Raw genomic sequence first — 23,464 nt, forward strand, 5'->3', positions numbered from 1 at the left:
TTTTATTGTGGTGGGTTTTTTTCTTTCTCCTTCAAATTTAACTTTAGGCTAAGTCTACATTTTTTGTCCATTCAATATAAGATTTCATTTCAGTATATTCTTACAACTAGACAGTTCCTCAGAAGTGCTGCTTTACACCTTTTTCTGAGCTCTAAATACTAACTATGCTATTATTGAACAACACCATAATAGTATTTTGCCTCAACAGTCTACAAACCAATTCATAAGCCTGTACCAGAACATTTTCTTCAGCCAGAGAAACTGAAGCCAAAACACTTGTTTAGAAACACTGCCCATAACTTCAAAACAGCTATAAAAACTACCACGGAACCACTTGTTGACTTTGTAGGATGCTGGGCCAGGAAGGTTCCTGATAGTAGATCACTATAAGCATGGGCAATACCTGAACCATCTGCAATACAAAACTGACAAGTTATAGTAACACTTTTCTACGCTGTTTATGAAGGGAGGTTTGGTGTTCATTTAGTGTCAGCTGACTGCAGGCAGTTGAAAAAAAAACAAAAAGCAAACACAAATCTCCCTTTGAAAGCAGAAATCACTTGATTTAATCACACTCCCCTAAAGAGTAAGTCTTTCAAGAAAATGGTGTGTGGGATTTTTTTCTCTTCCTTTTTAGATCAGCTGTTCAAAACTGAGATCAGAAATAAAAGTAGCAGTGAGTCTGCAACTGAGCATAGTCCAATGAACAAGGTCAGGTGAAAAGGCATAGAAAATTACATAACACTGCCATCCTGTTATCCCCAGGATCCCTGGAGATCATCTGGTTTAAGTTGCTACTTGGAACAGGGCCAGCATGGAGCTGCTTGCTCAGGGCCTTGCCAGGCTGAGTTCTTAACACCTCCAGCAATGGGGATTCCACAACTGCTCCAGGCTCTGTTTCTGTCTGAGCACTCCCAGGGTGAAGCTTTCCTTTCCCTAACAAGTAATTGCAGTTTCCCTGGTGGAGACTGCATGCTGCCTGCATCCTCCCTGTCCACCTCCAACCACATCTTGGTCTTGCCTTCACATCTCCCCTTTGGGAGTTGCAGAACTCAGGATGATCCTTGTCTCTTCCAAAGGTTCAACATGCCCAGCCCTCTGCCTGCCCCCCTACATCGCGTGATCCACCCACTGGCTATCTTGGTTGCCCGGCACTGCACTCACTTCAGCATCTCAACTGTTTTGTATTAGAGACCCCAAAACTGGACACAGCACTCCCAAGGCAGGCTTACAAGTGCTAACAGAAGTCATTATCACTTAGCTCAACCTGCTGGCTACACACCTGCTGAAGTAGCCCAGAGTGCTGCCACTGCTCCTCCATTACAGCAGCACACTCCTGACCTGGTGTCATGGATTAAGTTGAACCTGCTGCTGTTATTCATACCGTGCTTCAGTCATGCCAACTTCAAAAAGTGAAAGTGCTAACTGGAGCAAAGTATTCTGGGGCTTGAAATTCAGACTGCAATATGGCAGGGTTCCTGTTCTGGTTGCTGCTTCTGGGTTCCAGCTTCTTGGGTGTGGGATTTTTTGTGTAGGCGTGGCAGCAGAATGAGTGGGAGTCAGGTAGCTGCTGGTTTGGCATTAATGGTTTATGCTGGTTGAGTCTTTTTGTTTGGTGTTTTTTCTCTTCTTCCCCTCCTCCCCCTGTGTATTACACTGTGTTTTTTCTGCAAATAAGCTAAGGGTAATCATGCATTGTATTACTAATCAGATTATTAGCTAAGGTAATTATGCACTGTGCTGATATCTCATCTTATATTAAACCCCTATCTCAACCCTGAGTTTTCTGTGTTACTCTTCCCCTCACTTTGTGTTGGGGGAGCAGGCAGGATAGCCATTGCGCTAAATCATTACGACTGGATTCAACTTGTTTGCAAGAACCACCTACCAGACCCATTTTTGCTAGACTGCTTAGAAAGAAAGCAGCCTGTCTTTACTCACAGTGTTGTAGAGGGTTTTTCCATCCCAGAAGCAGGATGCTGCATCTTTTTTTGTTGACATTTATGATGGTGTCAGCTCACCTTTCCTGCAAGTCAAGGTTCATCTGAATAAACTTTTAGATCCACAGCTTACAGCTATTTGCATTAATAAACCTTTCCCCATTCAAAAGAATGAGAGATTTCTATGCAGAAGAGAATTATCACACTTGTGAGCATTCAGAATGTTTCTTAACATGTTTCAGCACATAAAATGTGGATGTTACTAAACTCATTTTTTATCAAGTGTTCAGTGTTACGGAACATCACTGTTTCTTCCCCCTGTTCTCCTTAAATAATGAAAACTAAAGTAACAGTGATGACCACCACCACTTATTTCAGGAATGCTTTTGTCTAGCTCAAAGGTACTTGATTGTAGTCAACTTTCTGATTTGGAACAGGAATAATTAGATCTACTCAAGTGGTCATGAGTCACCTCTGTGAAACAGCAGTAAACCTAACTGAAATAATCACTCTGGCTGTCAGGGACATTATTTGGCCAGAATAAGCGTTGGCTTCCAAAAGAGTTATTTTTAAATCCATCTTAGTGGTGGCTACTCTAAACTCAGACATTGACAGATCTTGCTTTGTCATGTGCCTTGTAACAGGATTATGCAGAAAGAACACATGCTATAAGCAACCTGCTCAGGTCCAAGAAGGTTGTTAGTCTAAAGCCTCTAGAATAAAGTGGAATAGCACTTAAAAGATTTTGTGCCTTCCTAGTTTTGTCTTGGCTAGATGTGCTTGAGCATTATATCATGGGTTACCACATAACTCAAACTCACCTGCTTTACTAAAGACAGGCAACCCCTCTTCTCCAAAATTTCCACTTATTTTTCTCCACCTAGGCCTTTCCATGTCCCTTCTCCTACAGGACCTATACTTTGTTACCTCAAGTGCCAAGCTCACTCATAAAAGCAGTTGTTTATATAAGTCATTCAGCTTAATCTGAGTGGTTTTGCAGGTCACTGACCAAAATACTGAGCACTGAAAATTAACTAGAAGAACCAAAATGCTGGACTGTAGCGATTACACTGTAAGCAATCCAATGTTAGCACTATTTTTCTAGAATACAATGGTCAGTACATAGTCTTAGTCACCTGGAAAGCATATGCCTAAACACTTCAGTTGGTTATCTTTTATTCAGTCAGCCAGTCTGTTTTTTATGAACATCTCTATAGAGAATCAGAGTCCTGATCAGCTGTGGTTTTAATCCAATAGCATCAGAATAAGCAGACATTTTATTTACCTTTCAGTAGTCTTGTAGCCTTTCCACCAGTTGCAGAAAGAACTGGAATCTTGTATCAGCTGCAGCCAGGCTAGTAAGGATTAATAGGGAAACAGCTTAAACATTTCTTCTCTGTTGAGGACTACACTGAGTTGCCCTATGTGAAGAACGCAGTGTAAATTTCCATTCCATCTGTACAATTCCAAAGTGGCAAGTAATGTGTATATAAAAGTACACTCTCCTTTAATAAAAATAAATATTTATACTTGGGAGTCACTCATCTTAAAAGTGCTTCCTGAGCCACAGAAAGAAAACAGACCAGTATTATTTACAGAGTATCACAAGGCATCTCAAGTATTTGCAGAAAATCCATCCAAAACCTCAGCAAAACTTGACAGAAGTAACTTTCTGCTTTTAACCAGAACTTGGGACACTTTTGATGCTTTTAATATCAAATTAAAAAGCATTGAGATAGCCAATCTCACAGAAAATATAAAATCATAGAATCATAAAACAGTGTTGGAAGATACTTTAAAAATCATCCAGTTCAAACTCCCCCCTACCACTGGCAGACACCTTCCAGTAGACCAGATTGCTCAAAGCCCATCCAGCCTAGCCTTGAACACTTTGAGAGAGGGGGCCATCCATAACTTCTCTTGGGCAACCTCTTCCAGCACCTCATTACCCTTACTACGAAAAATTTCTTCCTGATATCTGATCTAGATCTAAACCTCTTTCAGTTTAAAATCATCACCTCTCATCCTATCACTGCATTCCCTAATGAAAAGTCCCTCCCCATCTTTTCTGTTGACCCCCTTTAAGTGTTAGAAGGCCACAAAATAAGGTACTCCCTCCCTAGAGCCACCTCCTCTTCCAGGGTGAATAACCCAAACTCTCTTTGTTCTGATAGAAGTGTTTCAGTCCCATGATCATCTTCATGGCTTTCCTCTGAGCCCACGTGAACAAGTCCCTATCTTTATCCTGGTACAAGGACATATATTTCAGCAACAGTATGATTACAGAAACCTGCTAAATCTGGCTTGAATAGCCCAATTACCAGATGAGATGAAGAGAACAACCTTACTTCTATATAGATTTTTAGAGTTTTGTGTTTACTGTACATGTAAGCAAATGTTAGATCAAAATTCATTTACATTTTTCTGAAAGACATTTATTGAATAGTAATAAAAAAGAACCCATTACATTCAGCCATATTATAAATGATTACACGCAAAGGAATTCCAAAAGTGTGCCAAGATTAACAGTCTCTAATTGGCTGAACATTTACAGAATTTAGATCATTTATGAATCCTTATTTCTCAACTGTACAATAATAAAATTCAAAAAAATACACTTTGTCTTTCCAGCAAAACTACAATCAGAGGGATCCTGTGCTCGTGGTACTAACGGCAGCCCATACTTTGGCAACTACTGGTTTTATGATTTGAAGTGTAGAAACTTTCTATATTAGCAAGATGGTGTATGGAGAACAGAAACCTAACCAGCAAAAATTTATGCAAAGAGTGTATCTGAAGAGCTACGAGTTAAAATTCAAAACTGCAGGCTTAGAATACCACTGTATCTTGTGGCATCAGGCCTCAGATTCAGAAGAACTCTTTCACACAGAAAAGAATTTAACCACACGCTTCACTGCTGCCCTCATTTGGAAGCCCAACTTGGGACTTTCAAAGCTATTGAGCTTCCTGGCTGTACAACCTGGATACCCACCTCGCCAATGCTAGGCCAGCTAGTGACACTGAAATAAGATTTTGTTGAAAAGTAAACTTGAGAAGTTTTCCTGAAGTTTTTGGAGAGATCATTTACTGTATCATGCCATTAAAACAAATGCATCTGTAGCCATTTTTTTTTACAAAGTTAAATGCTGAAAAGCTTAAGTATAAAACTACAGTTTAGTTTCTGTACAAGAGAAGATGGGACAAACATTGTAAAACCCCAACTCATTCATGGTTTCATGAAACTTCTACATACCACTTTTCATCACAGCCTCACTGCTGACATTTCATGTCAAATTCAAACATAACAAGATTAGAAAACTGATTTGCACAAAAGAAATCCAAAATAACTTTATATACACAACAGAAAGCCTTTAAAAAGTACAAAAATAACATCTATGTGCCAATTAGTTACCATGCTTTGATAGTTCTCTCAGTGCCTACACATGCAAGACAGTAACCCAGGTTTAGAATAATTTTGCAGATGTAAAAGGTATCAGAATATAAAAGACATTAACATGTGGCCAACTCCTGTTGTTTTCAGAATAGACATGTATCCTAAATACCTTTGTAACCAATACTGCAATACTCCAGTCTCTGCATGTGTATGTGCAGATAAGCAGCTTTCATCTTAACTTCATTTTAAAATAATCTCCTGCAAAATAGCAATCCACACTAAAATGCTATGATGGTTCTAATAAATCTAGTTATACAAAGCAATTCAAAATGTACAAAACCTATAAAAAATGGAACATCTACTGCCATGCACAAAACTTAACTATGTTCAACTAAAAACTGCATCAAATGCAGTTTTGAAGGAAAAAAAAAAACAGACACAATGCAATTTACATCAACAATCTTAACATTAGATCAGCAGAATCAGCTCTGACTAAATAACACAAAAGTAAGACACATTCCTTTTGCTGGTGCCTATCAGATCTTCGAATCCACGGGAACACAAAAACCAGGAATCTTCATTTCCCACAGTCAAACCAGATCATGAAATCAACTGAAAAGAGATGCATATTAGTTTTCTCCTTTCTCTCAATCCCATTACATATAGCACCTCCTTCTGCAGAATAATAAAAAAATACACTCAAGAACATCCCTACAGTAGACAAATCACTCCCTCATGCCATTACTGATAGTGACACGTGTATGCACACACATAGACATAACTATTTCTAGATAGCCATCTTCTGCAAATGAAATCACAAGAGGAAGAAAAGTTAATAAAATAACTCCACTAAGTGATCCTAACTTCCACAGTTCCATTTTCAGTTGTGGGGCAAGCAAGTAATTAAACTTGGATGAAAAAAACCAAGCTAAACCAAAAAACAAATGACAAGCCACATAAACCCTTTGTCATCAGTACATTAGTGCAGACTTAATGCTGAGTGCAGCAAACTCAAAGGCAGAGCTGTAACTATGCTACCAGGAGTCTGAAGCAGTTATTTTTGAAAGTGAGATACAAAATAAAAATAATTCAGAGCTAGAGTTAAGGTTTATATGAGAACTAAGCTTACAATATTACTCTATTTTTTATGGCCTTCTGTGTAACAGGATGGCATGCCACTAACAGGCTGAAGAAGAAAAAAAAAAAACATGTGACCCCAAACGTTTTCTAAATTATAAAGTCTTTACCTCTTTGACTGTTTCTTTAATGAAGTCTTTCCTGTCAGACAAATCATAACTAGGATAGTTTTCGTACACCTAAAAAAAAAGTAAAAAATAAACCAAACCAAACAAAGCTCAAATTACTTTAATGTACTGTATGAATAAAAGGAGTTTATATGAAATTGGGACAAAAAGCAGTGTGGTACTTAAGAGTATTACAACTGCCAAAACACTCTCACTAATTATGGAAAAAAAAAAAAGCTTGTTTTCCTATCCTTATTTTGACCACAGAAGTATCCAAATACTTGCATTGATTTTTTTTCTTCTCCCAGATCAACAAACTGGAATCATCAAACAAAACTTGCAGTGACAAACAAATAGAACTTCTCTAATGTTTGTCTTGATTTCTCTCTAAGTGGTCAGATAGTCAAAATCTGAGTAGCAAACTGAACAAGCATCAAATCCTAAGGCTTTTTTTTTGGGCAGTTAAGTAAAATTGTGACCCTTCCAATTGTCTAGTAGATGAGTCACCATATTTGCTATTCTGTAACTATTCTTTGGTTAACAGTGAGAACCGAACAAGAAACAGATGCAAACACTGACAACTGATGCAGAGTATTTTATTTCAGTATACTTCTAGAGTAACTATAAACATGATGAAAAGGCTGTACAGAATATAAACATAATTTTCTCATAGCTTCTAGTTTAATTTTCCCAAGGCAACTTCTTCAAGTATCAGCTAAACAACCATGAGAATTAACTGACTGTCAAAAGCACCAAGGTAACAATATTATTTGTGTTTTGGTCACCTTTCCCCTCCCTTCCCTTTTCTGACCACATGGTCCCTTCCTGGTACTTGTCCATTAATGGGGCAATGAGCAGGAGAACTGTACAGAAGACAGGACACAACCCTCCCCTGGACAGGAGCAAGCTGCTGCACTGTCTCAACATCTCAAATATTTTCACTTTAACACATGGCTGTTGTTTTGGTGGTAATACTGCTGCTTTCCACGTAGCTAATTGTTCTTTGGAGATTTCCTTTCTAGTGTTGGATATCTGAAGATTAAAGTTATCCTTGTTATAACTGTTAGCAAATGCAACACTGCTTTGTTTCTGGAACCACTGTGCAGAGTGCAAGCTTCCATTTCTGAAATGATGGCAAATGCCAGTTCACTGCGAACTCACTGTACAAAGTGAGACTGCAAAAACCTATTTGCTTACCTTCTTGCAAATTTGTTTCATTGTGACTTCCTCCAAGTTTGCATTGGCCAACAAGTTCTTGACAGTTTCCTTAATTTCTTCATCTGTAGGTGGTTTCTTCAGCTTTTTAATTAAAGGCTCATCATCTGAACTATCATCAGACTCACTTTCTGAACATAAAGAAGAAAAGATTTTCACTGTCTGTTTTCTTCCTTCAAAACAGAAGCCATCAGAATTTCCCCAAACATCTGACGGGGATGATTCTTAAAACAGACATCGTACCAGATCTTCCATTAAAAACATAGCAAACACTATCAGTGCTACATTTATTTATGAATCCACATCATTGTTGATGAACTATCTGCTTATAAATCAGTACGTACTCTGGAAAAGTATGGGACAGGTAACACATTTTTGCTTGATAGATTAAGCATCATATTTCTAAATGGAAATACTATTGCCCTTAAAAATGTATGTACTTGCTTTAAAAAGGAGTTTGTATTCCCCACCCCCAGCAATGTTGGGCACTAGGATTTTTTTATTTTCCATTGCTGTATGACTGAGCACACAATCAGAAACATCACGACAACCAATGAACTTAATCAGAAAGGAAGTGAAGAGGCAGGACACAATCTAAAAAATTAAAGTGTGCAACTCCAACATCCATGCATTTCCTCTACTGCCAACAAGATAAAATTGAGAGCAGATGCCAGATGATCTAGCTAAGGAGATTACAGAAAGACCTACTTAACATTCTGATTTTTGTACAGTAAACACACACTCAAAACAGAAAAGCAGTGGGAGAAATTACAAATGTATTACATAACATATATTTAAAATACATACTAAACCTCAAAAAAATAAATACATTTGTGTTAATGACAAAAAGTGTGCACAGAGAATCAGCCATGTGAGTACTGCCAGTAGCCAATCTGAAAATACACTGAGTTCAGCAGAGGCCTGTTTACTCTGCTGAGAAATAAGCATATGAAGGAAGTTTAACAAAATTCTGTGCCTAACCACCTTAACCATTCCTTTTCTTAATACTCTGACAAGCAAAGCAGTTAAGTACATATACCATTAACATCAGGTATGAGGAAACCAACAGCAACAGGATGCATGTAGAAACCATGTCTATATTAACAACCACCACACCAAGCTGATGAACAAGGCACACTAACACTGTGCTTCATCAATTTTAAAGAACCAAAGTCACCAACAGAATTTTGTTAACATTTTTCCAGCAGATGAAAGAACTATGCTGATACTTACAGTTTATATGCAAATAAAATACATATGTACATGAAGTACACACAACCCAAAATATACTATTGCAAAGAAGCATCCAGTAGGAAACAACAATTCCCCAAATTCCATTTTCTTTCACAGTTAGGTGCACAAGCCTGTTTTCTAATAAGCATGCCAGATAAGCTACAGGGCAACATATGATGAAAGATTCAAAGCATTTACCTTTTCTGGAACTGGTCTGATTTTTTTTAGTAGTGCTGCTATCTGCCTTTTTCACATTTGCACCCTTCACAGCTCTCTTGGTTTTGGAAGTCATCTTTCTAGGCTTAGAAACTTTAGAAGCTTTTCTAGGAGGCTACAAAGAAGAAAGACAGAAGATTAAAATGATGGCTTCTACCTGAACAATCCATACCTCATTTTCATAATGGGAATTATTCTGTCAATCCAAACTAAATCATCAAATTTAAATACTGTATTTCATCAGCAGCATTTTCTACCTCTACACCATAGAGATAAGATGTCCACAAAGAGTATTCTTACATTCCTTCAGATTTATCACTGCCCTTCTAGATTCTTAAGCTCCAAGAACTTTTTGATGATATCAGTAGTTTGGTTGATTTATAACTTTCCAATCATAATTACATATAATTAGCTTGCAAAGTTGCTTCAAAGATACACCTTTTAAAAAGGACATACTTTGTATTCAATTAATTGTAGATTCTATTGGCTCTCCAAGACTACGATCAGCTAATTAACTTTGTACTAGTTGAGGAGAATTACATTAGCCAATCCATCGTTTGGCCAATTACTGCAACTAGCAAACTTGACAGAAGTGCTGCATTAAGTCAACATCAACAGAAGAAAAAATGAACTACGAGTACATATGGTATACACATACCAGTGCATTTAATTGTGATCCAAATAAAATGTGTGCTTAACACTCAAAGCCTTTAGATAGCTTCTGACAAGGCTGAAAGCTTTCCTCACAGAAACAAACAAATTGACAGTACTAAGTTCAATTTCAATTTATATTTAAAATACTAGTATAGCCAGCTGAGCAAACTATCTGATCTAAGCAACTGGGATTAGCCCATGTAACTTTCATCTGCTTCTCCCATTACAATATGGTGCAACTAACGAAACTACAATTTGACAAACAGGATCTATATTGGCTTAGCTCAGTTATAGTTGCACTTACTCCACACTGTTACACAAAGGATAAAGATTGACTGCTGACATTCAGAAAATACACTCAAGGATCAGCTCACGTCCAGATCAATGTTTGTAGCTTCTAAATTTTCAGCTAAAGCTCCATCACCAGTTACAAAGTCAGAAGTTAAACCTGACATCTATATTTCAGTTTACAAAATTATGTTCCCAGAGCACACAAAAGTATTTCAGTTATCTTCTGGTTCCATAAGATCTTCTGTTGTATTTATAATGTAAATAAAGAGTACAAATCAAGACAGAAACACAACTCTGAGGACTCCGACCACTCCAAGCCTAAGACTCCAGTGGAGCTGGGGCAGCAAGCAGACATACTGCCTACACATACTTCCACCTTGCTCTGCGTTAACACAGCCGGTTCACACAAACCCCTCTTCCTCCCCAGAGAGATGGGAGGGAATGTAACATCAAAAACAGCCCTCTGGGTTGAGATAGTTTTACTGGAAATGATACAATGTCCTTAGCCTATCTGCAGAAAAGCACAGCAAAACAAAGAAGCAGAAGCCAGTGATAAAACAGTTTTCCCCCAACCAAGACGCAGAAGACAGTGCAGTGAAAAAGACCAACACACCAAAACCAGAAACAGCAACCAGAACAGGAAGCCTCTCATATTACAATCTGAACTTCAAGCCCCATGATACTTTGGTCCAGACAACGCTTTCATTTTGAAGCTGGCGCACCAGCAGCATCGTATTGAATATCGTCAGGAGATTCAACTCCACCCATTGCACACCTGCACTGTTAAAGGGTGTCAGAAACTTTCTTCATAGATGCCATCCATCTCCAAGAGTCTGAACCTTTGCCTTTTATCTTACGAACTATAATTCGCTAAGAAACTATGAAAATCTCTTGTAAATTAGAGATGTATACCCTTTTCTCTCAAACCATTCCTTCAGTTAAATATCGCTTATCACCCATGTAATGGTTTGGGAGGTACCCACCCCACAAACACAATGAAATCACCCAGACTAGACTCAGACAACTGGCAGTTAAGGAATGAAGCCACATTTACAGCTTAGTACAATTTACAAGCAAATATAAACACAAATATATACAGTTATATACAAGTTACAGGTAATATAGAAACACAATATCCCTCCCAGAACAATCAAATTGCCAGGAGAGCTCCCGATGTTGAAAAGATGACAAGGAGGTTAGAGGATAAAGGGTTAGGTCAGATTAAAGTTAAGGCAGAGGCAACCACAGAGACCAGACTGCCAGAAAGAAGAAGCAGAACAGAACTGTGAGCTGAGAAGTGTGAGAGAAATGAGCGTCTTATCTATATTTTGACTAGTTGCGTTTCTCAGCAGAAGAATGGGTGATATGGGGTACTGTTGTTTTTTTTTTATCTTTCTTCTCACAGCTAAGGATTTAATTTCTTTCGGTAAAATACTCCAATTAGCCTCAAAACAGCACAACTGAACTTGCTGTATGCCAAGAATTACCACTAACAACCACATAATTACAAACTGCAAACATTTTTAGCCCTACACTGGAAAAAAACCCCAAAACCCAATGAACCAAAGAGCCTCAAAGAGCCTCGTTACCTCATCTTCACTTTCTTTCTCTTCTGAAGAGTCATCCTTTTCCTTCTTTTCATCTTCTTCACTACTGGACTCATCTGATAAGATCTCTGGACACTTGGTGCGTTTTGCTTTTCTTGTTGTTCCACTACTACTGCGCTCTTTTTTGCCACCTTTGCTTGGTGTTTTTTTGGACTTAGGCAAAGGCTGTGAGACACAGATGTGCATCATCCAAGCAGAAAACCAGAAGTGAGTTATAGAAATATTAACTCATCCAGATCACATGAAAAAATAGTAAACCAATATATACAGCTCTCTGTGGTGGGGTTAAAACTACCTCCCAAAATAAAATCACCAGACTAGCTCAGAAGGCTTGGAAGCAAGATAGTCTTGATAAAAAGAACCAGGACTATTGTGTCCATTACTACACTTACACCATAACATTTTGCAGTAAGCAGAAATTCATTACAGAGGTGAAGCTGAATAAAATGAAATTTCAGTTCTAAGCTAAACAACCCTTCTACTCTCCTAATCAAACGAATCTTCCAAAGTTGGTTGTTAGGGAAAGGAAACAAGGAACAATCTAGAAAGAATCTATTACTCATGCTCCCCGAACTCAAAAGCAGGGCATTTCTTCTGGTAGCATACAAGCTGACAATTGTTCTGAAGACTTAAAAAACAGGAATTCGGCTATGTCTTATGCAAAACTGCATTTTGCTGTCACTAAGTACCAGTGCCCTTAAGGCAGTGTGCAAACTCCTCATTCACATCAGTTATCAATGTTTGCTGCAAATAAGTATTTTCCAAGCAACAGTCTAATTATTTAAATACTGATTTTAGATTAAAACCTCCAAGTCCAAGACTAATAGTAGAATTCAGCACTCTTGGTGAATTTTACACACTAGTATAGATTAAAGCAAATTTTCCCAGCCTTGCAATAAACTCAGCTTTGTGGTGACCAAGTGTGATTAAATACATTTGCCAACTTGTAGCATGTACAGGCAGCATCTAATAGCTTATCTTCCCGTCTTTTCACGCTTTATTCTCTTGATCTGACACCTTTCCCCCCTCCCTTTTTTTCTTTTCTGCTCACATATGTCTAATTCACTCCATTTGCCCACAGAAGTCTGAGTATGGATATCTCTAATTAGCTTATATGTTGACCACACTTTTGTGTGCTAACAGCGTATAACAGGTGCACGTACACGTAACCATGTATTTCCTAAGTCCTCAACCTCCGATGGATGCCTGTAGGAGTAGGGCTCTCTTTCAAAAAGCCATTACACCTTCAGTAATTCAAGAAAGTAATTGTATTGTCTCTGTTAACAAGGAAATACTACACAACAGAGATGCGTATTTCAGCATAACAGTTTGCATCTCACCTTGCCTGAAGATTTTGGGTGCATTAAGAAGTTTAAGATTCTGGTTACCAGCTCACTATTCACTCCTGATCTTTCCAAGTCAAGAACTTCACAGATACTTTTCAACATTGCATTTCTAAATCTGTGTTTAAAAAAAAAAAGGAGAAAAAGAAAAGAAAGATCAGTATTGCATCCTACCCAAACAGTCAACATTTGACTGCTACTGCTAGAAGCTACTACATAATTTGTGTCTGCAACTGACAACAGACATTAATGTATACAATTATCTACATGTCTAGTCCAATCTACAGACAAGCAGAGAATCACCACATAAAGCAAAATAAATCAAAATTTCCAAATCCACAGTGTAAAGTAGGGAAAAAAATTAAATCTTCCCCAGAATCTCTCCTAATCTATCACCCCGGAAAGAATCAATCTTGGATACAAGACTTGAACTCTAAGGGGGCAAGAGGGTCTCCCTTCACTTTGACTGGTTTCTTACCTCTTTGCACAAGGACCACCAACAAGGACAGATGGTTAACTCTGACATCCACTCCCTTTCCTCCAAAAGAATCTTGGACCATTTGGCCCACTTTATCATTCTGTCTATTTTTTCTCATTAGATAAAAGTTAAATCTTGGAAGACATAACATTGGATTGCAAGATTTAACAGACTAAAAAAAAAAAACCAAAAAACTCTTATTGTTCTATTACCTTTCCTCAAACACATACCTTCCTCTTCACTCATTGTACAATGATGCCTTAAAAGCAGCTGTCATTGAGCATTTTTCACAGGTGTTAACAACTATTTCTCATAATCAGAGTCAAAGGAAACTTATTTTGCACTGTTTATTACAAAAGTCAGTGCAACTATTTCATGTTGGGCTACTACTTCTCCAAAGTAGCATTTATTCTTGTATTTTAACTCAGAACTAACATATACAAAGAATATCACCTCCTTCCCAAATCATTTCACATCTACACTGTCCATCTACAGGTAACAACAAGCAATGTACACAAGAACCTCGCCTCATTTAGTTTATAAACATGACAATAATATTCTCCAAAATAAATTTTGTCCCTTGTTCACTTTGTTTAATGTTTTTAGAACATGATGCTACGCAAGTGCAGTATGGCCAGAAATTAACCACACAGAATAAATAATCTTCAGCAGTGTTTCATATAGAGCTATGAACAGCAGTAGAACTTACTGCAGTAACACAAGCACATACAGCTCAGTACACCTTGGTCTAAGAGTGACAATGCAATCAGCATACAGATTATTTACTGAGAATTGGAGTACAATAAAAACTTGACTAGCGATTTTTTCATATGGAAAACATTTTTAAAAAGTGCAAAGATACTTTATTTCGCAACCTCTTGCAGAGAAGGGGAAATATTATATAAACTCGCTTCCTGAGATAAGAGTTTGTCATGCATATGACAAACCCTACTCCTGGAAAACTGTGTATCTGAGGAATAAAGATTTGCACATTCCAAACGCTGGAAGCTTTCCCACTGATAGTAAAAGTAAAGCCATTTAGAATCAACTGTGCAGAAATTATTAATTCTTTCATTTGTTATAACTAGCTGCAGAAATATCTAAGTGCACTTAACCCTTTTGGTGCAGTCAAAACTGAACTGCAGTAGCTTCTTTTAAATAGCGAAACATGGGGGAACACTGAGTGGAAAAGTTAAAAAAAAAAGTTTTGTTAGGCTAATTGCTACAGCAGTTCTAGGAATAAGACTAAATGTTACACAATAAGCACAAATGGCTGATTCTGAAGTACGAAAGTTTTGAGCCACAGAAGGATGAAAGTTTGCACCACGAATAGAGCACAACATACATGCAACACAACGCTTGCCCTGGGGAAATAATGCTTTCCTCTCACTTGGCAGAACACTCTGGTAACAAGCCTGCAGTAGTTAAAGCCAGAACTGCAGAACTGTGAATAAAATGTTAACAGTTTAGCTCTTTTTAATACATCTCAAGTTGTCTTAAGAGACCAGTTTGTGTGATTCCCAGAGTGCTGAGCTAATTTTAAACAGCCACAGCTGTTTATATTTTAAGTTTAAATGGAAGTAACATTTTGAAACTGAAGAGGAGGGTAGAGTGCTAAGTCAAGCTATGGAAAGTGGCAATAGAAATGGTAACCTCTTTAACATTTCTTCTTTCTTCTTGTATTGGTCACTTCCTTTTTCAAATGGGAATCCGCTGAACTGACCCACATTCTTCTTCAGGGAAGCAACCTAGAGCAGAATACACGAATTACTTTCACTTCAGGTAGTTAAAAAGATTTCACCCAATCACCTCTTAACTTTTCACTTTCTCTGAACAAAAAGTTATAATTTGAACTAGATAAGTTACACCGAAGATACCTTATTTATGTCATGACAGCCAAACTACAACAATTAAGTTATTATGATCTTGGTATCTTAAAATTATTTTTAATAACTTATTCGATCGAGTCATCTACCACTTCGAGCTTGTTTAAAACATACTGCATGTTTAACTAAAAGTTTGCACAGCTGTGATCATATGAAGCCTGCTGCATACTTTGTCCTGTGCAATTTGTGACATTATAGTGAAATTATTTTTTATTATATAAATCTGCCACAGCAGATTTGCTTTACTTGCTTCTTTGAAGTCTTATATGGGCTTACTGTTGTACTTTTGAACGTTATCTTCAGCATGATCAATTCTTGCATTCATGTACCACCCAGTTAATAGCTTTTACCATTATGCCTGCAGTTTGAATGGGGATAAACTTTTATTTTAGCAGCATTTAGAATGGGAATATTGCTCGTGTCTAGTTCCCAAATATATTTGGGTTTTTCATTTTCACTTCATCTTCTTTTCTCAAAAAGGAGTTCAGCAATATCCCCAAATCTTTGATTCTTCCAAGATCTTTCTGTTGCTAACAACTATAATTTAAACTCACTTTCAATAGCTCTACAAATTTTGTTCCTGGTGTTTTTCCATTAGTTTGTAATTTCTACCAAAGCTAAGCTCCTTTTCCAAAGAGAATTATCTTTGTCCAGCACCTAGAGAAAATTGGCAGATGGCACTGTTATGTTTTATTAAAAATATTAATTACAATCCAGAGCACAAATAGACCATGCATACAAGACAACATCTCATTTTCACTATGTTAAACAGCACTCAAAGTTCCCTACAATTGAATGAAACCATACTCATATTTCCAAGCAAATAAACATACTCCCATATCTTTTAACTCAAAGTACTGGGACACCACAACAATCTAGATAATCTTGTTAGAAAGGCTATATCCAAAAGACTAAATGTGGGAGCAAATTGGGAAGTGAAATTCCAATGAAAAGGGTGCGGGAGGTAAGACAGCTGTAATCCAACAGCAGTTGTGTCTAATTAGTAAAATTTAGGTGTTAAGTATCAATTTATAATCATATCATTTGATACAATTATGAGCTTCCAAATAGTTGTGTGTCTATTAGCTGATTACTTATTACTATTTTTAATAACTGTAAGACTGAATGTTAGTTTCTTGCATAATCAATAAACAGCCTGTTAAACCAGTTATGTCTCAAATCTGCAATCTAAAGTGGGAAAGATGGACTCTGAGGTAATGATTACCAAGTACTCTCATCCAAAGACAGGTGAAAAGGGTTACTAGTTTTGCTTAGGGTAAAATAGTTGCAGGTTGATGACTTCCAGAGTAAAGCCAGTTAAATGAGAAACATACATTGTTCTACCATTGCACCTTTCCTATCAAGCAATTTAATTCTCCTGCAGAACAATATCAAAGTTTGCAAAACTCAGTACACATCAAGTCATAAATTCTCCAGTTTAGTTTACTGACGTTCTGAATAAATAGCACAATTCACAAAAGTAGATTTCAGTAAGTACATATTTTTCTTCTTCTGAATACTGGAGAACATAGATCTTTCTTTACCATGTAAACAAGCACTGCATTTGCAGCAGTGGACTAAGCTGTTAGCACGCATCAGTACTACTCAAGTCTTGTTCACCATGATGGCCGTTCAAGTTCCCAAAATACATAAACCCCATCAAGATCAAATTCCTATAAATACAAAAACTGTAGTTAAACAGTAATGTGTCACCTACCTTAATTTCTCCATATTAATTTTAATTCTCTTACAAAGGTCATATTTACTGTGACATTTAATGTACAATCACTAACACAAAGAACTCCAAGAAAGATTTGCTATTGTAAGTTTCATAGTTAAATACAAAAGCAAGCATATCAGGTTTTAACTAATATTCTAACTGTCTTAAAGATGACAAAAATTGCTGTGAAGTTTTTACATACAACATAGTTTACTTCCTACTGCCTTGTGCAAAATAAAGGAGGAAAAGACTAGATAGTGTATTAAACCCCACTAAGATGGGGTTTATTTAATAAAATATTTTCACTGTGCATGAAAACTAGCAGATATACAAAATTAATTTTAAGTTCTTACAGTGCCTGGCCTGTTGTACAGAAGTTTGTGCAGGTTCCTAAGTTCATCCGTCTTCTTTTTACTCAGAAAAAACTGTATCCTTTCAATTTCACAGAGTTTTTGTCCTTTTCCTGCAACAGTTAAAGGCAATCATTCTATTAATCACACTTATGTTTGTCTTTGTGTTTATAGCAGTAGATAGATGAAGTTTTTTAAAGAAGCAAAGAAGTTACTTAGAATAGCATCAGACATTCTAATCAGTCAAATATTAAGCAGACCTTTTACTATTAATCATCTTGACAGTCTATATTCCTTACTTGATACTAACTAGATCAGTGTACAAAGTATTTCTTGGTATTTCTTTTCGTTCTAGCTGTTCCTGCCTTTGATAGTGGTGGTTAGGTATTGATGATCCTATTCTGGGTAAGTTTAAACATTATGTAACTTCCACAGTTTAAACTGATGCTTTAGAGTAAAACAGATCTCATGTAATAGCATTTCTATCTTACAATGGATGATGACTCTCAAGTCTCACTTACAACACATTAATAAATTTACCTTTTAAGAGGTTTCAACATAATTTCCAATACTCTCAAATTCTGCTGTAGGAGAACAAGCTTACCTGGGGTAATTGTAAAAGGCTCCTTTTGCAATGAGGACACCTGCATGGTCAGTCTATCTACCTTCTTCTTCTCCCGTTTTCCTTCAACAATGAGACTCTTTTCTGCAAAAGATAGCTTCCTTAGACACAGTATTCTTCATTACACAAGCAAACTCATCTATAGAGGCAGGCAATACAACACTGACTCTTTGAAATAACAAACCAAAAATGGTCAATGATGCAAGTAGATACTGTAACACCTTCAAACCTTTCACTATTATATAGATAAGATTCTATGGAGCTGTATACATAGAGAAATCTCTAGTTGTTACCACCGTCCGGCATCCAAGGCTGGGCATTTCCTAAAGGCAACATCACCCTACAACGGATACTGTAACGCTGCATTTTCAGAAACACATCCTTCCCTCCTTCCACTGCCTTTCTGAGATTGTTTGCATAGTCTCCTCCTGGGACAAGCCCCTACACACAGCTCCACTTCAGCTGTCATGGGGAGATTATTAGCACCAGATGGTCAACAGCAGGGTCCAGCATGCCTGCAGGCACTTTCTCTTCTCACTACTGAAGTGGAGAACTCAGACATCTCAGCAGCATGAGAGGCAGAAAGACAAGCACAATGAGACTGTACTACACCTCAGAGGGCAGCACTCCGCATGGCACAACAGGAGCATCAAAAATACTATGAAAATATTGTTCCCAGTAATTCTGGTACTAATGAATACATTTAGAAAGTCTTATGTATACATTGAAAAATCACTACTTTAATGATACTATGTCAGAAGAAAACTCCAAAGTTTCACCTAAATATTTCATACTAAAATACTTGACCTCAAATCAAACTATCCTTAGCAGTAAACAGATGGGCTACCCTGGCTTTACTATGTGAGAAGCTTCCAAATTTGCATGAACATGCTAAAAATTGGATATGCACCTGCTGAAAAAAGAGCATAAGAAACAGTAGTTTCTAAAAATCCAATTCTTACTACTCTATTGCATGTCAAAGAGCAAAATCACTTCTCTTTCTACTACCTTTCCTAAAGGCAAACTTCATCTCTTTTAAGAGGTGAAGACCATCAGTGACTCCCTATTCATACTGAGGCTCTACTTCCATGTATGCTTTCACCTGCAAAACAGCTGCCCAGAGATTTCATGACAGAAATTAACATTTTTGCACAGTAGGTTATCATGACATCTTGAAGAGCAGCCTCTTCAATTACAGGCCACATTATACAACCTGTCTTGCTTGCTTGCCCTATGACATCATAATGATTTTTATTGACAAAATGAATCAAATGGAACATCACCTTTCAATATAATTAAATTTGGGTATCCGGTAAATTAATTTACAGTAGCTGTGCAAAGACATCTGCACTGTTTCCAAAGCTATGCGTGGATTGTCCACTTTCTTCTGGAAACATGGATCACTTCAGAGCGTTACTGGTACAAAAAGGATACTTTTTGGATACGTATTTTCACACAAACAATTTGACAAAGGATGCTACCTCTAGTAATAATATATAAGTTTACATAACAATAAACTACCCTATCATGAGGACCCAGGAGGCTGGCAGTTCCTTTCAGTCTTTCTTGAGGAACACAAGCATTGCTGTTTCTAGTGTTGCCTGTTGTAGTGTACTGGGAAATGAAATATGACCCATGAAATTGATATATCATGGAATATCCTGAATTGCAATTGTACAATTAGTTGAGATCACAGGAGACTGCATTCAGTAAGCTTGGCATTTTTTAAAGGATAGCTTATTCAATGGGAAAGTTAATACCCTTTTCTTCTTCTTCCTCCTCCTCCTCCTCCTCTTCTTCCTCCTCTTCATCACTTTCCTCAGCTTTGTTTTCAGTTTCAGGTTGTTTCTCGTCTGCTTTTTCAGGTGACATCGTGTCTTCTTTTGATGAAGCAACAGAAGACATGGTTCTGTAAAAAGCAATGAGAGGAACCATTATCAGTATAGCATTACACATGAAAAAGACAGGAATCTTGTTTTCTAAAATGATCTTGTTCAGTGGAAGTAACATCAGAGTGCTCACACAGTGTTTAAGACACAAAAGCATTCTACACAAGCACAAGACGTAACATTTGTCAGGAGTTGTCACCCATTCTGCAACTAGTGTGGCTAAGAACAGTTTGAAAGGTTGCAAATTCTTTGCAAGCACAAGCCTCCAAGCTAGCTTTGTGAAGCATTCAGAAGCACCAGAAGTCGATACTTTTATCTATTAAGAACTGTAATGTTTTAAGATATCACATTTTTAGTGCACAGTGTTATAAACTAGACAGTTATTTTTTAATCACAGTTAACTATGCATACAGGTTTCCTAATAAACTGAATATTGAAATGGGAAATACCAATAGAAAAAGAAACCCAGAAAAGTTACAAACTGTTCAGATAAAACTAATACTGCTTCCAGAATTCAAATAGCCGCAACACCTTAGGGTTTCAAAATGCTTTTTGGTTTTAATCTGCAGATCAACAACAAATAAGAACAAATACTTTACACGTCGTAATTATGAGCAGTCTTTCCTTAGCTTTTGAAGTGGCTTAAACGTTAAAATATCTCACTTTGGTGAGCATCGTTTCCCTACTGACAGAGAACGTTTATCTAATAAAGAATATAACTTCATCTGTTCACTGTAGAAAAATTAGGGCCTTTGAAACGTCTCATTCTTTAGACATCTGGAACAAAATACCGCTTCAATTGTGTAAGACCTTGTGGGAGAACTATCACGTGGTTAAACGTTTTCTTTCTCCACTATTGAAACCAGTATTATCTGCAAGATAACAACACTGAAATCAGCTGCACACATTCAGTATTAGCAGGTACCAGAAGACAGCAGCTCTTCAGATAACAGAAAACAGAACTTGTAGCAGCAACAGTCGGGATACAGCTCACTACTCTTTGCTAAATCACTGGGCGGGGAAAGAAAAACCTCTTTCAGGGTACTGCCACTAGTACTTCACTTGACAGGGAAATGTAAACAGACTTTTCCACGATCCTACTATTTTAATTTTACTTGTCTGTACAAGTGGGAAAGCAAGCACAGTACGAGGCACTTCTTTCCCTTTGAACGGGAAGACGGGGGGAACAAATGTTAGACACTTTTTAGCTTTTCGGCAGACAGATCCCTGCGGACGACTTCCTTAGGGAAAGAAAAAGGTACTGGGATCGACCTAAGACCTAAGTCGCGGGTATTTTTGGCAGGGAGAGAGCATATCTCCCATGCCGCTACGAGAAGGATTTTCGTACGCAACGGCACCTCCCATGCTAGTCCGGGACTTTTCAGACACAGACTCGCCACCTGTGCCCTTCTAGGAAAGCGACGATGACAGGTAGCGTCCGGAGGAGGCGGCCAAGGTGAAGAGCGGCGGGGACACCAGCGAGCGCCACCGCGTCCCCGCATGAGCAGGCAAATAGAACGCTACGGTCCCGCTGCCCGGCCGTAGAGCAGGAGAGCGCGCCCAGGAAACACTTCGAACGGAAACCACACCGCTGCCCCACGGAGGCCTGCGAAGGAGGCAGCCCCACCAACGGCTCCCAGCAGTATGATGTGCCCCCGGCCCTGTTCCGTTTCCCCTTGTCACCAACCTCAGAGGGATGCCCGGCCCGGTCCGCCCGTGAGGGAGTGGGAGGGGAAGAGGCGGGCGGGCGGGCGCGCGCTCTCGGGCGCCGTTACGGCCATGGCGGCAGGACTCACCTCAGCTCGAACCCCAGCTTCTGGCTCCTTTATCGGACACGGCTGCGGGAGCAACGGCAGCTGGAAACGACAGTTACCGGAGAAGGGAAGGCGGGGGAGGGGGCGGAGCCGGGCGCCGGCCTGCGCCCCGGCGCACAAGTACCCACACACGGCGCAAGGCGGGCGCGCTGCGTCCCGCGGCCGCTCAGCCGGCCACTCTCTCTCCCGGAATCAACAAGCTTTTCAAAATGGCGGGTTCTCGGAGGGGGAGAAGGAGGCGGGAAGGCGGCGGCCAATCAGCGCCCGCAGCCCAGCCGGGCGCCAGGAGGTGGCCGGAGGGGAGGGGAGGGTGCGCGCGCAGGGAGGGCCCCTGTGACGGGGAGGGAAGGAGCGAAATGTGCGTAACGTGCGCCCGGCGCCGCCCGCGCTGACGTCAGGCCTCCGCTGAGGCAAGGAGAAGGGGTCTAGGCGGTGTGTCAGGGGCTGTTTAGCTGCCGGCTCTTGCCGCTTGCCAGTGGCGTTTTGTCGGCTTCTGGCTCTCTGAGCATGAGTTCAAAGCGCTCGGCTTTTCCCGTGTACCCTCGCTGTCCTTCGTTCCCGTGCAGGCGGGAAGTGCTCGGCGGTCCTGCCGCACTCTTAACGGCTGCGTCTCCTAACGGCTGTGGGCGCTCGCGGGCGGCGGCCGCGGTGCTTACAGGCTGAGCAGTCGCGGCCGACGGAAGAAAACACGTTGAAGTTGGAGCTGGGGCTGAAGTCTCCTCCCTCCTTAAAGGCAGCCCAAGAGAGAATAGAAGCTCAGTCCCGCACCACCTGCTGTGGCCTTCCAGAGTTTAAGATGGTCTTCAAACCGGAGAGGAGGGCTGGCTGGGTGTAACGTGCCCTCGGCAGCAATCCGGAGTACTCAGAGTACGTGCTGGAGAAGGAAGTCACTCGAACTGCCCAGTCCCGCCACTGCTTTGTGCTGACAGCAGCTTTTTGGCTAGTGCGAGTAGCTGTAGGTAGGTGGCTCGCTCTTCGCAAGGGACTAGGTGAGGAGATTAAGGGAGGAAATGAGGAAAAAAAAGTTCATCTTGGGTCTGGTAAAGTACAGTCATTTAGCGTTAATAATAAAAATAAGAAATAGGTGTCAGACACTACCAAATGATAGAATCTGAAGTAGGAAGTACTGGATTTCATGTCCTGTGTGCAAAAGTGAAGTCTGCGGAGTATTTATTAATCACCCCCAACTGGGGCATCAGAGATGTAAGTTCTTTTTAAAGTACAATCACAGCTGATGAAAAATGTCAGTTACTTGCCAGCAATAGACAAACTTGAAGTTAATACACGATAAAGAGACAAAAGTGTCTCCTGATTAACCCATGGGCTACAGAAACGGCACAAGACAGATGTTTGAAAAGAACAATCCTGTAACATGAATAGATTTAGGTTAGTTCAGAATCTTGACAGAATACAGCCAAAGGCTGTGCTTTCAAGCTGACATGATAAATTAGACCATTGTTTTGTAAGGAGGGGCATGTTTACTCAATGGAGATTTACATAAACTACCCACGTTAATATCCTACAAGTACCACATTAAAGCTGTACTTAGAGGAGTAATAGAAGCTAAT

At 39.1% G+C, this 23,464-nt stretch overlaps 1 protein-coding gene across 3 annotated transcripts; it reads right to left on the reverse strand.

The window, feature by feature from the left end:
* Positions 1-4,353: 4,353 nt before the first annotated feature.
* Positions 4,354-22,251, reverse strand: DEK (DEK proto-oncogene). 3 transcript variants are annotated; one of them, XM_064161040.1, is made up of 11 exons: positions 21,879-22,228; positions 19,954-20,102; positions 18,176-18,277; positions 17,575-17,684; positions 15,269-15,363; positions 13,135-13,255; positions 11,777-11,959; positions 9,225-9,357; positions 7,776-7,924; positions 6,582-6,650; positions 4,354-5,946 (listed from the first exon to the last, which is right to left on the reverse strand). In XM_064161040.1, exons 2-11 carry the CDS (start codon positions 20,096-20,098, stop codon positions 5,935-5,937), a joined length of 1,119 nt encoding a protein of 372 aa, XP_064017110.1. In that variant the 5' UTR covers positions 20,099-20,102; positions 21,879-22,228; the 3' UTR covers positions 4,354-5,934. The 3 variants fall into 3 exon arrangements, with proteins under 3 accessions (XP_064017110.1, XP_064017108.1, XP_064017109.1); XM_064161038.1 differs by lacking the exons at positions 4,354-5,946; positions 6,582-6,650 and adding an exon at positions 7,159-7,610 and having other exon boundaries at positions 21,879-22,251; XM_064161039.1 differs by lacking the exons at positions 4,354-5,946; positions 6,582-6,650; positions 21,879-22,228 and adding exons at positions 7,159-7,610; positions 21,770-21,819.
* Positions 22,252-23,464: the final 1,213 nt, after the last annotated feature.

The sequence above is a fragment of the Pogoniulus pusillus genome, chromosome 21 (genome assembly GCF_015220805.1).
Source record: "Pogoniulus pusillus isolate bPogPus1 chromosome 21, bPogPus1.pri, whole genome shotgun sequence".
In the NCBI taxonomy this organism is placed as follows: domain Eukaryota; kingdom Metazoa; phylum Chordata; class Aves; order Piciformes; family Lybiidae; genus Pogoniulus; species Pogoniulus pusillus.